This window comes from Parasteatoda tepidariorum, chromosome 5, assembly GCF_043381705.1.
Source record: "Parasteatoda tepidariorum isolate YZ-2023 chromosome 5, CAS_Ptep_4.0, whole genome shotgun sequence".
In the NCBI taxonomy this organism is placed as follows: domain Eukaryota; kingdom Metazoa; phylum Arthropoda; class Arachnida; order Araneae; family Theridiidae; genus Parasteatoda; species Parasteatoda tepidariorum.
In genome coordinates, this window is record NC_092208.1 from 7,834,124 (window position 1) to 7,853,926 (window position 19,803).

The 19,803-nt window shown below is 30.1% G+C and overlaps 1 protein-coding gene across 3 annotated transcripts in view; it reads left to right on the forward strand.

Annotated features, from left to right (window-relative positions):
* The window catches only part of LOC107451091 (twist-related protein), a 101,917-nt gene that overhangs the window by 65,833 nt on the left and 16,281 nt on the right, over positions 1-19,803 (forward strand). Inside the window, exon 5 of one of the 3 annotated variants that reach the window (XM_071180958.1) lies at positions 14,435-14,606. The exons of the other annotated variants lie outside the window; for them this stretch is intronic. Coding sequence (XP_071037059.1) covers positions 14,435-14,606 — 172 coding nt within the window. The remainder of the gene's footprint in view (positions 1-14,434; positions 14,607-19,803) is intronic. 3 annotated transcript variants of the gene reach the window in all.

Here is a 19,803-nt window from a genome sequence, read left to right on the forward strand (position 1 = left end):
ACCAGTAAATTGCATTATTGTTTTCTATTGAACAGCCATTTTCTTTAATATAATTAAATTTTTTGAAATGTTAGAGTAAAAAACGAGCTTGATAATAATGTAGTTAGATATATTGAGGCTGGAATAAAATCAATTACAAATTATTAAATAGAAATAAAGAAAATAGAAATAGTAACTTAGTTTAAAGGCAGAATTTGCAGCAACTTTCCAAAATCGCTTCAACGTTAGCTGATACCATCTCTCTTCCCTCGAAAGTAGTGATGTCATTTTCGACCAAAAGCTTGACTTGGCCAGTTTCAAATTTAAACGATCATCATGATCTAATCTACTGCATGATCAGTTTCTACTTCATGATCAATTTCTACTTCAAACGAAATCCAAAATTAATACAGCCATTGACCAAATTATTAGGCGCAGTATAGTCCATGTAAAATCTTAATTATCAGGTGATACTATACAGCTTTATTGTTTTCACAACAATGTTTGCACTTGTTTACGCTCGTGTATCAATTGGTTAACATTGTAATGCAATACGTTAAAAATAAATACAAATGGGAAATATATAAAAATTTGTTGAATAAGATCTCATTACATGTATGTATGCAATAAGGTTGTATAGTACCACCTGATAATTAAGATTTAACATAAAATCTTATAGTGCGTCTAATAATTTGGCCTAATTATTATAATATACTAATATAATACCTGATATAATAAAGACTCTCTCTATATATAAAATGTACCGTCTGATTTATCCTAACGTCGTATTTGTATTGTATATCGTCTAATTTAATCAATTGATGCACGAACGTAAACAATTTCAAACCGGTTTCAGTCGCGTTAAACAATAATGCTGTATAGTACCACCTGATAATTAAGATTTAATGTAAAATCTAATAGTGCGTCTAATAATTTGGCCTAATTATTATAATATACTAATATAATACCTGATATAATAAAGACTCTCTCTATATATAAAATATACCGTCTGATTTATCCTAACGTCGTATTTGTATTGTATATCGTCTAATTTAATCAATTGATGCACGAACGTAAACAATTTCAAACCGGTTTCAGTCGCGTGAAAACAATAAAGCTGTATAGTACCACCTGATAATTAAGATTTAATATAAAATCTAATAGTGCGTCTAATAATTTGGCCTAATTATTATAATATACTAATATAATACCTGATATAATAAAGACTCTCTCTATATATAAAATATACCGTCTGATTTATCCTAACGTCGTATTTGTATTGTATATCGTCTAATTTAATCAATTGATGCACGAACGTAAACAATTTCAAACCGGTTTCAGTCGCGTGAAAACAATAAAGCTGTATAGTACCACCTGATAATTAAGATTTAATATAAAATCTAATAGTGCGTCTAATAATTTGGCCTAATTATTATAATATACTAATATAATACCTGATATAATAAAGACTCTCTCTATATATAAAATATACCGTCTGATTTATCCTAACGTCGTATTTGTATTGTATATCGTCTAATTTAATCAATTGATGCACGAACGTAAACAATTTCAAACCGGTTTCAGTCGCGTGAAAACAATAAAGCTGTATAGTACCACCTGATAATTAAGATTTAATATAAAATCTAATAGTGCGTCTAATAATTTGGCCTAATTATTATAATATACTAATATAATACCTGATATAATAAAGACTCTCTCTATATATAAAATATACCGTCTGATTTATCCTAACGTCGTATTTGTATTGTATATCGTCTAATTTAATCAATTGATGCACGAACGTAAACAATTTCAAACCGGTTTCAGTCGCGTGAAAACAATAAAGCTGTATAGTACCACCTGATAATTAAGATTTAATATAAAATCTAATAGTGCGTCTAATAATTTGGCCTAATTATTATAATATACTAATATAATACCTGATATAATAAAGACTCTCTCTATATATAAAATATACCGTCTGATTTATCCTAACGTCGTATTTGTATTGTATATCGTCTAATTTAATCAATTGATGCACGAACGTAAACAATTTCAAACCGGTTTCAGTCGCGTGAAAACAATAAAGCTGTATAGTACCACCTGATAATTAAGATTTAATATAAAATCTAATAGTGCGTCTAATAATTTGGCCTAATTATTATAATATACTAATATAATACCTGATATAATAAAGACTCTCTCTATATATAAAATATACCGTCTGATTTATCCTAACGTCGTATTTGTATTGTATATCGTCTAATTTAATCAATTGATGCACGAACGTAAACAATTTCAAACCGGTTTCAGTCGCGTGAAAACAATAAAGCTGTATAGTACCACCTGATAATTAAGATTTAATATAAAATCTAATAGTGCGTCTAATAATTTGGCCTAATTATTATAATATACTAATATAATACCTGATATAATAAAGACTCTCTCTATATATAAAATATACCGTCTGATTTATCCTAACGTCGTATTTGTATTGTATATCGTCTAATTTAATCAATTGATGCACGAACGTAAACAATTTCAAACCGGTTTCAGTCGCGTGAAAACAATAAAGCTGTATAGTACCACCTGATAATTAAGATTTAATATAAAATCTAATAGTGCGTCTAATAATTTGGCCTAATTATTATAATATACTAATATAATACCTGATATAATAAAGACTCTCTCTATATATAAAATATACCGTCTGATTTATCCTAACGTCGTATTTGTATTGTATATCGTCTAATTTAATCAATTGATGCACGAACGTAAACAATTTCAAACCGGTTTCAGTCGCGTGAAAACAATAAAGCTGTATAGTACCACCTGATAATTAAGATTTAATATAAAATCTAATAGTGCGTCTAATAATTTGGCCTAATTATTATAATATACTAATATAATACCTGATATAATAAAGACTCTCTCTATATATAAAATATACCGTCTGATTTATCCTAACGTCGTATTTGTATTGTATATCGTCTAATTTAATCAATTGATGCACGAACGTAAACAATTTCAAACCGGTTTCAGTCGCGTGAAAACAATAAAGCTGTATAGTACCACCTGATAATTAAGATTTAATATAAAATCTAATAGTGCGTCTAATAATTTGGCCTAATTATTATAATATACTAATATAATACCTGATATAATAAAGACTCTCTCTATATATAAAATATACCGTCTGATTTATCCTAACGTCGTATTTGTATTGTATATCGTCTAATTTAATCAATTGATGCACGAACGTAAACAATTTCAAACCGGTTTCAGTCGCGTGAAAACAATAAAGCTGTATAGTACCACCTGATAATTAAGATTTAATATAAAATCTAATAGTGCGTCTAATAATTTGGCCTAATTATTATAATATACTAATATAATACCTGATATAATAAAGACTCTCTCTATATATAAAATATACCGTCTGATTTATCCTAACGTCGTATTTGTATTGTATATCGTCTAATTTAATCAATTGATGCACGAACGTAAACAATTTCAAACCGGTTTCAGTCGCGTGAAAACAATAAAGCTGTATAGTACCACCTGATAATTAAGATTTAATATAAAATCTAATAGTGCGTCTAATAATTTGGCCTAATTATTATAATATACTAATATAATACCTGATATAATAAAGACTCTCTCTATATATAAAATATACCGTCTGATTTATCCTAACGTCGTATTTGTATTGTATATCGTCTAATTTAATCAATTGATGCACGAACGTAAACAATTTCAAACCGGTTTCAGTCGCGTGAAAACAATAAAGCTGTATAGTACCACCTGATAATTAAGATTTAATATAAAATCTAATAGTGCGTCTAATAATTTGGCCTAATTATTATAATATACTAATATAATACCTGATATAATAAAGACTCTCTCTATATATAAAATATACCGTCTGATTTATCCTAACGTCGTATTTGTATTGTATATCGTCTAATTTAATCAATTGATGCACGAACGTAAACAATTTCAAACCGGTTTCAGTCGCGTGAAAACAATAAAGCTGTATAGTACCACCTGATAATTAAGATTTAATATAAAATCTAATAGTGCGTCTAATAATTTGGCCTAATTATTATAATATACTAATATAATACCTGATATAATAAAGACTCTCTCTATATATAAAATATACCGTCTGATTTATCCTAACGTCGTATTTGTATTGTATATCGTCTAATTTAATCAATTGATGCACGAACGTAAACAATTTCAAACCGGTTTCAGTCGCGTGAAAACAATAAAGCTGTATAGTACCACCTGATAATTAAGATTTAATATAAAATCTAATAGTGCGTCTAATAATTTGGCCTAATTATTATAATATACTAATATAATACCTGATATAATAAAGACTCTCTCTATATATAAAATATACCGTCTGATTTATCCTAACGTCGTATTTGTATTGTATATCGTCTAATTTAATCAATTGATGCACGAACGTAAACAATTTCAAACCGGTTTCAGTCGCGTGAAAACAATAAAGCTGTATAGTACCACCTGATAATTAAGATTTAATATAAAATCTAATAGTGCGTCTAATAATTTGGCCTAATTATTATAATATACTAATATAATACCTGATATAATAAAGACTCTCTCTATATATAAAATATACCGTCTGATTTATCCTAACGTCGTATTTGTATTGTATATCGTCTAATTTAATCAATTGATGCACGAACGTAAACAATTTCAAACCGGTTTCAGTCGCGTGAAAACAATAAAGCTGTATAGTACCACCTGATAATTAAGATTTAATATAAAATCTAATAGTGCGTCTAATAATTTGGCCTAATTATTATAATATACTAATATAATACCTGATATAATAAAGACTCTCTCTATATATAAAATATACCGTCTGATTTATCCTNTTATGAGTAAACATAATACAAAACATTTCGAGCAAATTTAATGTCAATCATATAACAGGAAAATATTGCAGTTTTTCTATTTTGAGGACTATAAAAATCCCGAAAATTCCCTACGCGTAAAACACTTAATACATAAAGCAGCAATTATCAGAAAATTCATATTATTTCGTAAAATTTACTGGAATTTTTCCTATGCATGTTGCAGCTATAAAGTTGACAATCCCATAGTCACTTTGGTAAATGTCCGAAATATTAGGTCTTGTTAATTGCCACTGTCCGGTGTGCATTTGCCCGGTATACCGTACAGTTTTTTTTTCTCTCAATCTACAAATACAAATTTTTTTAAAGATAGATTCTAACTTTTCCTATTTCATCCGGAAGATTTTATATTTAAAGTGGTAGTTATGCTTTGATATATAAATTTTTATTCAATGATTTTAAAACGTACTTGATGGTAGTTATACTAGATTAATTTAAACTTCCGCAAACTAATTAATAAGCGTTGTTGTGGTTTAGGTATTTATGGAATTTAAGAATTTACTGCAACTTTTATTTCATTAACACTACAAGAGATCTTAAAGAAGTGAAGCTAGGAAAAAAATATGAATTATATAATACAATATTAATAAATAATCTTATTTTTAAAAATCTAATTTGTAATAAATTCAACAACTGACATCTGATATAATTTGCTATGAGCAAATTAAATTAAATTTTATGTATAAAATTGAACAGTACTATTGATAATTTAATTTAGTTATTGCTTGAAAAACTATCAATTTTATGCGTAGCTCAACAAACGAGACCGAATAATCAATATAAATTTATTGAAATTTTTTGAAATACATTAATTTGTCGAATTGGAAAAAGTAAGGTACCCTTTAACATTTGGAAAATAAGATGCATATAATTCATTTATTCCATTCACGTAATTCATTCATGTAATTAATTTGCTTCACTAAAAGAATTAAACTATTTTGTTACAAATATTTTCACATCATATTAATATTTCCAACAATATGTTACAAATTTAAAACTTATATACTTATATATTCTAGTCACTTCCATGCCTAATTATTCTAGTCAAGAGAATAAAGTTATTAATGAACCATTAGATAAAGAAATACTATATAAAAACGTATTATTTTCTGATTGGCAAATATCGTCAAATATCTCACGGAAATCGAATATTTTGGTAATAATAAATTTTTGCCAATCTGGTAAATAATTATAAATAATTTTAATATCTAGTAATAAATTTTTGAATTCGAGTAAGAAGTTTTAGAGATACGGAGAAATACGGAAAAAGTAATTTTAGCATTAAAGGGTCCAAAATTTCGATCGCTCGCCTGACCAATCTATGAGGACTTATTTCCCAAACTGCAGCAACCCCCTTTAGTTTGCGGGTGAAGAATCGTATATTCATGGAAAAATTTGTCTGTTTATTCGGAGAAAGTACATTTTTGTATATGATTTCAAAACTTTAAGTATCACCTGCACTAACTAATTAACATATCTTAAAATATTCTTCATTTTCTGCAGAATTGCGTTTCTGACTTTTTAAATCAACATAATTTAAGTCACCCCCTCCCTTGAACCATTAAGTCCTAGTGTATAGAAATACGGGAATTAGATCAAAAATTGTTCAAGGTAGTTTGCTTATTTTTTTTTTTGCACACTTTGCATTACTTTAGTTCTACTATAACCTTTCACAAGATGTTTAAAAATTACATTGAAAACTTGTAGGTAGGTACTTTATTTACGGCGCACTAGAGCTGCACAATGGGCTATTGGCGACGGTCAGAGAAATATCCCGGAGGATGATCCGAAGACATGCCGTCACAATTTTGATTTTCTGTCGAGGGGATAGCTCCCCATATTTGGTAGCCCGTGCTCAGTAACTCGTTTCTTATGCATAAATTTCCTTATGAAAAAAGCTTCCTATCTTTTTAGGCTCGACCGTTTTGCTTTATAGAACTAAAAAGGGGGTCGATTTCGTAAACTTTATTAATTAGCAATTCCACGAAAGTGTCAACTTTTAAGTGAAGTTAAGACATTGGCAAGTTAGATATAAAACCTCTTCAGAGACAACCTAATTTTCAAATTGCTGAAATTTTAACTGATTCTTACATAAATATTAATTCTGTTTATCTGTTACATTCTGTTTAAAATTTACATATTAATAAAACATTTTTTAAATGAAGACTTTCTTCCACTAAACTTTTTGTCATTCCGTCACGGTCATTCCGTCACAGCAAATAGATGTTAATAACTGCTAGCCAACCTGAGGTTAATTTTCGAAATTCACATTTTACATTGCTTACACATTATACTAAAAGTAATAACTAGTTCAGAAAAATAATACTTGCAAAATTTACAGAAGCTACCAGTTCTAAGCGGCATGCCAAAAGCTTGGTTGTCAAAATGTCATTCCGTCACACAAGTAAAAAGTTCATAAAGTTAAAAATAAAAAAAATACAAAATCCTTTTTTTTTAGTTTATGAATCTCATTATACCAATAATAATGATATGCAAGAGAAAAAATAATGTTTATTTGAAATTAAATGAATAGAAACTTCAATTAATTGTTATTTTGCAAGTCAAAATGTCATTCCGTCACATATGGAATTGCCCTAATACGACTATATAATAAAATATTTACCGATTAGTATCAATGGATAAATATTTTATGCAATTTTATATAATATTATAAAATATATATCTTCAAATATATCTACAAATATATATCTACTATGAAAAACTCACCAACCGTTGCTGCGAGTTAATTTTGTTGTTTTTGGCTTACGTGATATGATAAACTATTAGATATATCATTACGTGATAAACTATAAGCTAATGACAAATTATTGGGGCCATATATATTTCCGATTTTCTACCCTCGATAATTTTGGGGGGTCAAAAACGTCAATTTTTGAAACGATGGGGTATGCTTATTCGCAGCAAAAAAAAAAAAAAAAAAAAAAAAAAAAAAAAAAAAATCACGTATGTTTTCTGATTTTGTAATAATTAGTATATTTGAGATCATACTTCGAACCATTGAGTCCTAGTACATGCATACCCAATTTTATAAGTTATTTAAGGTGTTTTGCTTTAGTGAATTATTTATTTTTTGCTCACAGTACATTTTCAAAATATGAGTCTTCAACATTGCCCCCACCCCCATAAAAGTTGAGTTGAATCGCAGAGAGGGAAGAGGTATTCTTAAAGTGTTCGGCGAAATTATTATTTCACTAACAAATAAATAATATTATTGTTCATTAATTCTTCTTCTAATTCCAAATTAAGAATAAACGATTGATTATGACTCTTTAAACAATTGTAAAATTTAAAAATTCTTTGTTTCACCCATCTTAACGGGGTGATGCGCGAGGAGGCTATATCACAAGAGAAACGCTTAATTGCAAATTCTCCTTCCACTACATTACTAACTGTATTATAAAACTGAAGTATTTATTTTAATTTTATAATCGTCGTTGAACGGCCGACCTAATTTTTGGAGTTCACAACTACTAATGTTCAACTCCGTAGCCTTGTAATTTTGAACCCGACTCAGAAGACAAGGGAACTCTTGGATCAAGTATTGGAAGAAATTTGCCTTCATGGAGTACTTCTTGATGTACCCCTCATTTGCGTTACATAGAGAAGGAAACCACGAAAATCTCCCATGGTTAGCCTGGCAGCAAGGGGACTCTAATCCCTAAATCCATCTACCACTGAAAATATTTCACGTTAGCAATGTGGTCGGTGCAAGCAGGAGGTGGAATTCCTATCGACCAGCCGTCGCTGAGATTCGAACCCGGTTCCCCTCATTGGAAGGCGAATGCTCTATCACCTGAGTCATTGTGGCTCAAAATTGAAATATTGAAAAAATTCGTTCTGATAAACCAAAAATAAATAATACAGATAAAAATGCTGGTATTTTTAAGGTCAAAATATAATTAAATTACTGCAAGATTACTTCCCCAAGTTCTTCTATCTTTGTATAAGTTCTTCAATATTTGCTACAGCATTTAATTCTTCCATGTAGTTAAATTCTTACATCTAACATCATAGTAGAATTAAGTTTAATTACAGTGCAATAATTTTTCTGCTGCTTGATACTCTTATGAACTAAGATAAAAAAAATAAATATTTAATCGACTGGGAAATAGGTAGAAGGGGGTATTCGAAACATAATTTTAAACACAGTTATTTCATTTTCACAAACTGATGTTGGATATTTATACAACCCGGCAAAATCTTTCGAAAAATATAGAATATGATGTCATCGTCCAGTAAGAATTTGAGAAATACAGCACTTGGTATCGTAGATTCTCTATTGACTTTTTCTGAGAAAATTATTACAATACAATTCTACTATCAACATTTTTAAAAGGTAATTTTGTATCATACCTTTATCTGTTTTTTATTCTTGATTAATATCTTTGTTTTTTCCGTAATTAGGGCTGTAAAATTTTTTTAAACAGCAACCAAATCAGTTTTTGCCTAATAAAACAATAAAAGTAATTTTCATAAAATATAAAAACAGACTAATATACAGAAATCAATTACCTTTTCAAACTTACTAAGCACACAATATTGTTTTATTTTGCTTTAGAAGTTTCAATTAAAAATTCCTTGCATTTCTAAAAAAAAAAAAAATTACCAAGTGCTTTTTCTATCTATCTAATAAAGAAGAGCTTTTATGTTTCATTCTTTTTAGACTTAATTGTGCTTTCGAATGGTTCTGTATCATAAAAAATAAAAAATAAAAACATACAGAAAGCGAAAATCAAATATAAAATCCAAAAAAGAAAATAAAGAAGCTCTCAAGTCACAAAAGTTAAAAACTATACGACCTTTAAAGAAAATGAGGCGCTATTCTATAAACCAGTTCATACCCTCTTCCATTCTCTACCAACTATTAAAAAAAAACACTGAGTTTACTTGCCAAGGGACATATTAGTTGTTTACACAATAAAATTCGCTAACACTTGCCACAGATTGTATAAATTGTTTGACTAAATTTACAGACTGGTAAAAAATGTGTTTAGTATATTCATACCAGATTGATATCATTATAGAATTCGTTGAAAACGTATGCGAGAGGGGGGGGGATCAACAGGTGGCAACGGCAGCTGGGACAGTCAGATTGCACCTAACATCGAGAGATTTTTAGATGAAAAATACATATAATAATAAAGACCGACATTAGAGTATTTGATTTAGAAAAATATGCCGAGTCCATCAGTGGTTCGATTTGCTTCGAGAACCGTTCAACACTTACAGAATCGCAGACGAAGCAAGCCGATCCTGAAAGGAATGAAGTACTTGTCCATTTTGAAAAAAAGGAACAGAGGTTAGTTTTGCCTGGCATTTTAATAACTTGAGATTAATAGTTTATTCCGTTTTTTTAAGCATTAGCGTATGTCGAAATTTAGCTACATTTGAACTCTTTGTTATTCTGTAAAAGTCAGTTATTTTTTTTTCGCAATTTCAATATCCCAACACCATTAAAGGGATTCTTCCACAAAAGCGACCTGATTCCTTAAGGTAAGTTTGCTATTCCGTAGTTGTAAAGTTTTTTTTAGTCCCGCTGTGGACTGATCGTAAAGACACGGTTCCTAGTAAAATACCCGAAGTCAAGCCATCACTGTCTGCGGTCAGTAAGCGGGTGGGTGACCACTTTGATCAGCTTGCGTAAGGACCGGATTGCGCGGTATCGGTCCTCGTTAAACTTTTCTAACGTAAAGTACTCGACTTCTCGCTCAAGTCGTTGGGCTATCAAAACAAGGGAGTCGTCCCCTCGGCAGAGGATCAAAATTGTGATGGCATGTCTCCAGAATATCCTCAAGGATGTTTCCCAGACCGTCGGCAGTAGCTCATTGTGCAATTCTAGTGCGACGTAAAGAAAGTTACTACCTACCTAAAGTTTTTTTTTTTAAAGTGTCTGCATACAGTTCATAAACTGAACCGTTTAATACAATATACTGACTAAAATTTAGTTTATTTATGTTTTTTTTTTTTTTTCATTCCCGAGAAAGTTACTTCAAAAATTTATCTTGCATTTTCGAAGAATAATGCTTCCTACAGGGAAAAAATGTAAAAGTTAAAAACAAAGTAAGTAAATTAAAATTAATTAAACTCAGAGGCAAATAAATTTTTATCTTAATTACTTATGATCAAATAGTTGATGAAATGTCGATTAATTTGCATAATTACTAATCAAAAGAGATATTGCATCACGTGCGAAAATTTCATTTTGTACTGAGCTAGTAGATTCTCTGCAAAAAACGGCAGTGGAATCGATTGAGTTTTGTCATGCATGTGTATCAAAAATTTACGTGGACAATTATTGGAAGTTGTTGCACTTGATCTATGAAGTCTATGCTTTTCCTATAGTCAACTATATCCCTATGTTCTTCAACAATTAAATAATAAAAATTGAATAAGAACGATTAAATATTAACTATTATATAAGAACAATTAAATAATAATAATTAAGCAATAACAAATAACAATGAGTTTTTACCGTAAGTGAATAATAGTTATTATTAATCTACGAAATCCATGTTTTTCCTATCGTCAACATTATCCCGAGGCTAATGTTCAACTNCAATTAAATAATAATAATTAGGCAATAATAAATAACAATGAGTTTTTACCGTAAGCGAATAACAGTTATTATTAATCTACGAAATCCATGTTTTTCCTATCGTCAACATTATCCCGAGGCTCTTCAACAATTAAATAATGATTAAATAATAACAATTAATTTTTACCGTAGGCGAATAACAATTGTTATTAATCTAAGAAATCCATGTTTTTCCTACAGTCAACTATATCCTGAAGTTTCTCAACAATTAAATAATAATAATTAAGTGATAAAAATTAAATAATAATAAAGTGATAACAATTAAATATTAACAATTAAATGGTAACAATTAAGTAATAACAATTAAATAATACCAAATAAATAATAACTATTAAATAATTACAAATAAATAACAACAAATAAATAACAGTAAATAATAACAAATAAAAAATAACAATTAATTTTTAGCGTGAGCGAAAAACAATTATTTAGTTAGTATTTATACCCAAAAGAGTTATTGCTTCATAGTACTGATATTAGTGTAGTGTCTTGTGCACGTTACCATTAAGATTGTAAAAGATGCATCTCAAATCCTAGTAAATTTCTTTTTTAAGGGTGTGATCAATCAAATTTTTCTGTTACACAATTTTATTTGCCCCTTTTTGTAAAATGTTTCTTCTTTCTGATTAGTCTATTTCTGAGTTAAATCGTGTGATATTAATAACCTTCTGGATTTTTTTTTCTTTGTGTAGATTTTGCATTTTTCTGGACATGTGTTACACAGCAAAAATAGCTGACCACTAGCCTATTTATAAATTTTTTTAAACCAATATTGAAATTGTGCATGCTCGTTTACAGTATTAGCATGTAAAAGGAAGGAAGTAAAACTGGAAAAAATCTCAATTCGTTAATTCTTCTTAAATAAATCGTTGTTTTTGCAAAACTAGCTCAGTATTTTTTAAATATGAATTAATATTTATACTATTTTTTGTGCACTCACGATATGCTGTTCTCACTTTATAAGGCTCATTTTCGTTTTAAGGATCTACGATTCTATATAATATATCAACCATTGACAGTATTTAATTTTAGGTTCGGTTTAATGTTTTCGTCTGAAGTTTGGAACCATTAACCGTTGAACTTTATTGAAGATTTTCTAAGAATTTTTTTTTAATCTACAATATGAACAACACTATATACTGTGGGTATAAATACAAACAAATTTCAATTCTCTTTGAAAATATACGAATTTCCTTGTCGATTTGTCTAGATTGAGAAGTTGGTTGGTATTTCATTGATGATAAGAATACACAGGGAAAGTTATTCCGCACACTTATGTTATTTGCATATTAAATATATTAAGTTAAGCAGGATGGAATTTAAAGGACACATTTGCCGTTTAAATATATCTAGCCTAACACATAAAATATTCAAACTCGCACAAATCATTTGGTAGTAGAGGGTAGAGGATGTCCTAAACCTCGATGGCTGGACTACATTAATACAGATTTTATTTAATTTTATAACCGCCGTAGATCTGCCGACCCAATCTTTTGGTTTGCTAGCACTAATGTTCTTAACCTTGTAAATTTGAACCCAATTCAGAAGACAAGGGAACTCCTGGATCAAGTATGGAGTGAAATTTCCCCACGTTGAGGAATTTTTGATGGAACTAACTCGCATTTGCGTCACATAGAAAGTAGAACTACGAAAACCTTGCACTGTTAGCCAGGCAACAAGGGGATTCTAAGCCATGATCCGTCAACCACTGAGGATATTTCACGTCAGCACTATGGTCAGTGCGAGTTGGGTGCGGAATTCGTATCGACCAGCCTTTTCATTGGAGGCGAATGCTCTATCCCTTGAGCTACCACGGCTCAAAAGCATCCATCGAGCAAAACAATACAGATTTTGAAACAATCAGTGCATTGAATTTGCTAAAACGAGAAAGTAATGGAGAATTCTAGAGAAGGCCAAGACCCATCTCGAACTGCCATGCCAATGTTGAAAATGATAATGAAGCATGACTAAATGTTTTAAAAAAGAATAAACTAAGTTTTTTTTTCAAAAAATAAAAATAAATTCCTAGTTATACAGTTAAATTAATACTATTTTAGTTCAATCAAATATAAAATATTTGTTCTTTTTTCTCCTTCCATTTTGATGTTGTTTATTCGCCCCGTCCGACATCTTGGTGAATTTCGTAAAAATTTGAAAAGAGCTAAATTAGTATTTAACGATATTACTGATTGAATATGTCTTGCATAATAATAAAATTTTTGAAACTTGTATCGTGATGGCTCAGGAGGTACAGCTTTCGCATTCCAATGAGGTGAACCGGGTTCAAATCCCAGCGATGGCTGGTCGATACGAATTCTGCATCCGGCACACGCCGACCACAATGCTGATGTAAAATATCCTCAGTGGTAGACGGATCATTTGATATAGTCCTCTTTACCTCCAGGCTAACTGTGGGAGGTTTTCATGGTTTTCCTTTCTATGTAACGCAAATGCTGGTTAGGTTCTTCAAAAAGTCCTCCAAGAAGGCAAATTTCATCAAGTAGTTGATCCAGGAGTTCCCTTGTCTTCTGGGTTAGGTTCAAAATTACGAGCCTACGGAGTTGAACAATTCTAGCCGTAAACTGAAAATTTGGGTCGGCTGCTCGACCACGGTTATAAGCCATGAATCATGATAATAAAGAAAAATTCAAAAACTTTGAATGGATTAAACAAACTTCGAAAACATTCGAAACTTCGAAGTCATAAACATTCCCAATTTGATGATTGAAACTGCAAACTTTTAAACTTTTGAGGCAGCTTACATATTTTTCGAATATAGCTTGTTCAAGTTTTTCTTCTTAATCATTAGTTTAGTGGACTCATTATTAGCGATCTATAAAATGTTTTTTTTCTTTCTAATGTTCAATAACTATGACTCATTCGATTTTAGATCGTGGAAGGAATAATGGCGGTGGAATGTCCAGGGAAGAACAAAAGAGAAGTGCCTGCATTCGAGAAAGAAGTCGCATGCAAGAGATGAATAAAGGATTCGACAGATTAAGAGATGTTCTACCAACTACGAAACCTCCCGGAAAAAAACTATCCAAAATAGAATGTCTCAGGTATTTCTCTTCTGGAGATTTGGTTTAACTCAAATGCATTCCTATTACTAATCATTACACAAAAATTATAATTGTTACAGAAAAAAAGGCTGGATATATTTTTATTAAGTTACTGAATATTATCTAATGCTGAAGTCTTATTTGTTGAAAAAGTTGTTTAACCTCTAAGTATATAACTTACAAAAGTTTTTCTTCCTCTTCGGGATTTTTTTGCAAGTTAGTATTTTAATGATATGAAATCTTAAAAACACCACGTTTATGCATAAACAAATTATACGAATAATAAGTAAATTAGAAGCAAATGTTATTAATACTTTAATATATTTAAGCAGAATTTGTATGAAAAAAATGATCTAACGCGTCCTTATTAAAATTATATTATTGAAATATTATATTTAGTAGTTTTGTTTGAAATAGAAAAGGTAAAAATATTTAAGTAATATTAAAATTTAAAATTTTTTTTCACCTCATAAAATTTTAATAATTTTATGAGGGCAAGAGAGAGGTTTAAAATCTTTAGCAGTATTTCTTCACACTAAACCTACCATAGCCGATCAAATGACCGTTTAAGAACTTTTGTATCGAAAATGCGCTTATCATCTTATCGTTTTTGCACATTTGACTTCATGACTTATTCTAACAATCATATACAGTTAATATTCTAATATTATTATATTTTTTTTATATTTTGTTTGTTTCGAATAATACATGTCGTATTCCTATTTCTACCATAACTGGTCATTTGACCGGGAGAACAATTTGATGCCTTATAAGGTTATCGAATCAGAAATGACGATGTAAGGCATGTTCAACGTACTGCATTCTATTAGTTGAGCACATTTCTGCAAAGACTGTCGCGTAGTTAGTTCCATCAGAATAACTGTGAATTCAAATTTCAAGAAAGTACCTAAACTTTCAGATGGGCATTTTTCGTGAAGGAAAAAATGACAAAAACTTAATGTTTTGGCAAGTAGCTTATATTTTATTTTGATAGCTTTACTTAACTTCCAACTAACTGTTGGTTTTTACCCAGAAAAATGTCTAAACAATCAAGACANATTTTAATGATATGAAATCTTAAAAACACCACGTTTATGCATAAACAAATTATACGAATAATAAGTAAATTAGAAGCAAATGTTATTAATATTTTAATATATTTAAGCAAAATTTGTATGAAAAAAATTATCTAACGCGTCCTTATTAAAATTATATTATTGAAATATTATATTTAGTAGTTTTGTTCGAAATAGAAAAGGTAAAAATATTTAAGTAATATTAAAATTTAAAATTTTTTTTCACCTCATAAAATTTTAATAATTTTATGAGGGCAAGAGAGAGGTTCAAAATCTTTAGCAGTATTTCTTCACACTAAACCTACCATAATCGGTCAAATGACCGTTTAAGAACTTTAGTATCGAAAATGGGCTTATCATCTTATCGTTTTTGCACATTTGACTTCATGACTTATTCTAACAATCATATACAGTTAATATTCTAATATTATTATTTTTTTTAATATTTTGTTTGTTTCGAATAATACATGTCGTATTCCTATTTTTACCATAACTGGTCATTTGACCGGGAGAACAATTTATTGCTTTATAAGGTTATCGGATCAAAAATGACGATGTAATGCGTGTTCAACGTATTGCATTCGATGAGTTGCCCATTTCTGCAAAGACTGTTGCGTAGTGAGTTCAATCAGAATAACTGTGAATTCAAATTTCAAGAAAGTACCTAAACTTTCAGATAGGCATTTTTTGTGAAGGAAAAAATGACAAAAACTTAATGTTTTGGCAAGTAGCTTATATTTTATTTTGATAGCTTTATTTGATTTCCAACTAACTGTTGGTTTTTACCCAGAAAAATGTCGAAACAATCAAGACAGCACAATAATGGTAACCGATGCACATTAAATCTGTCGCATCGCAAAGTCCTCCATGCGCCCACAACAAATCAATACCTCTAGTGGAGACGCGATGGCTCAGGGGATAGAGCGTTCACCTTCCAATGAGGTGAACTGGGGTTCGAATCCTGGCTATGGCTGGTCGAAGCGAATTTCGCATCCGGCTCGCACCGACCGAAGTGCTGAAGTGAAATATCCTCAGTGATCGACGAATCATGGGTAAGAGTCCCCTTGCCTTCAAGGTAACTGTGGAAGGTTTCCGTGCTTTTCCACTCCTTGTAAAGCAGGATTGGGTTCAAAATTACAAAGCTACGGAGGTGAATATTAGTACTCGCAAACTCAAAAATAGGATAGGCCGGTTAGCGACGGTTATAAAATATAAAATAAAATACCTCTGGGGGTAGGGGAGAGTGGGGTAAATTGTAACAATTTTTACTTAACTATTTTTAACTAACAAAAAATCCAAAATATTATTAGTATTAATTGATAGACGAGTTAAGTAGACTATCCTCTACTAGAAAAAAAAATAAATACCTGATTTTAAATGTTATTATATTAGTTATTAACAATTTTTGACATATTGCTCATTAATTTTATAAATTAAACTTACGGGGTCAATTGTAACAGTTCATAAATTCAACTAAAACATAGTTAATTATTACATATTATCATAGTTGCGATATATTTTTTTATTGATCAAAATAGTAGTGATATATTAGGAGTAAAAATAATAATAAGCAGAGACCTAAAGGGTTAAACCTTTAACTTTAAGGGGTTAAAAATTTTAATTTATGCTGTGAAAGGTGACAAATAAAATAATGCACATACAACACAATATAAATGATATAGGAAACTATTGGTGGTTCTTAAAGAGTTAAGTAATGGTTTGTAAACATAAGATTATTTATTTTCAGCTGTTACAATCGTCCCTTTACTTATTGTTACAATTGTCCCCAAGACGCCATTTCAGCTTCATTTGTTAAAAACAATGCTAGTTAATTAGCAAAACTAATCTTTTTTTTTTTGAAATGTTAATTAAGGTGTCCACTTACATATTCGGTTAATAATTTTTATTTGTTTAAACAAAATTACTTTGTTACAATATAATATTCGCAAATGTTTAGCGTGAAAATATCTTTTGTGATGTAACTCCTTCAAAAGTACATAAAAATGGTTGCCAGCAGGGGTGCTTATGTAGATTTACTAAATACACCTTATGCGCCACCTAGGAACCAAATCTAGAACCCGACACTCGAAATTTTTGCTCTGTTACAATCGTACCCTGTTACAATTGACCCCACTCTCCCCTACTGATCTAGGAGTTTCCTTGTCTTCTGGATTGGTTCAAAATTACTGGACTACGGAGGTGAACGTTAGTTGCCAAAATTGGGTCAGCTATTAAACGACGGAGATGAGACATAAAATAAGACAGACCATGGTATCATGGGTTCTCCATTGATTTTTTTTCTGACGAAATTATTATGGTACAATTCTACAATCAGTTTTTTTTTAAAAGGAAGTATGGTATACAAACCTTCCGGGAGCGACCACTCTTCCATTCCACAGTAAAATGGTCGTTCTTAGAGGTTACGTCCATAGACTTCAAAATTGTTATCGAATGGTGCATAATTTTTCGCAAATGTTTTTAATTTTATTAAGTGTAATTTTCTTGGTGCGGAAACACCACTCTTATTGGCGTCGTGAAAAGTCGTATTGATGAATTAGCGTCTATAAAAATGATCCCAACTGATATAATTATGTGTAAAAACAAATTAAACAATTATGAATGATAAAGCTATTTTAAATAGATAAAAAATTATGTTTTTTTTTTTTGCATTTAATTTTATATCACTTAACTTTATATCATTTGATATTGTATCGTAGAAATGGGTTAGCTTTAAAAATGAGAAGAGGTTTGTCTGTTTTTTTTTGAAAAAACTCTTTTTTTCTAATTTAATTTTCAATTTTAGAAATAAATCATTGATAGCATGGCGCTATGACTGCAACACGAGGTTGTATCTTGAATATGAGAAGCTCTCCTAATAACAGTCTCACACCAATATTTTTAATACTTTTTAATCTACCTATTTGTTTTGTTAAAGTTTTTGTTTCGCGTGTTTCCTTATTTGACCTTTTTTGGATTTGGTGCAGATGTTTGCCCCGTATTCACCGTTGACTCTGACCTAACGCGTAACTCCCAGTTCCAAAACCCCCGGTTTGGAAACTTTGACCGAGAGTTCAAAAGCGATTCCACCATTATTTTTTGACCGTCGGTTTCTTAACTGCGGGTTACTTGACCGGCAGTTACAGGCGGTAGATTTATAGCCGTATTAACAGCGTTTGTTTTCAATTTTCGTTGCTATTTTTTTATAAAAAATTTCTATTAAAAGAAGAAGAAAAAAAGATTGCATCGAGTAATTAAATTTGAATCTCTCTTTTACTGGTCAAATAAAAAATATGTTTAGTTTCGTTTTCCTAACTGACTTGTATTGATGAGCAAAAGGATCCGAGCTTTATTATTATGAATTTAGATATTTTATTATTATGGATATCATAAAGCCTCAAGCAACCATAGAAATATAACTGAAATTCAATTAAAAATATTTTTATTTCACACAATTATTTAATACTTTTATTTTACACTATGATCAAGGGGATTATGCTAACATCATTATCATCCTTATTCGCGTATTTTTAATCTTTTTTTTCTCCCCCTTCATAACATATTATCGATAACTTAAACCATTGTATAAATGCCCCATATGTCCGAACATATTATCGATAACTTAAACCATTGAGAAGAAATTTTTTTTTAAAATTTGAAATAAAATTGTATGTAATAAACTTCTTAGTACAGATAAGCATAAATCAACACATTCATATTATTCAGAAGTTATAAATGACTACTATTGTGCTGCCATCTGCTGATGATAAGAGAGATTCGACGTCGGTGATATAGTGAATCAGATAACTATTTTTTTAAACGAAAATGTCATAATCGGAACAAATATTCCGAAACTTTAAAATTAAAAAAAAAAATATGCCTTTAAAAATTTAATTATTTAGATAATTGTATATGGAAATATATCAGTTGTATAAATGCCCCATACGTCATAAAGTAGTAAAGACGGGCATTTTAATTTCATATAGTTTTAAAGCGGCCGGCTAGGTGGCCGAGCGGTTAGCGTGCCTGACTGCGAAGCCTTAGGCTGCGGGTTTGAATCCCGCTCTGGGCATGGATGTTTCTCCCTCTCTCTTTGTGTTGTCCTCTGTTGTGTGTGTGTATGA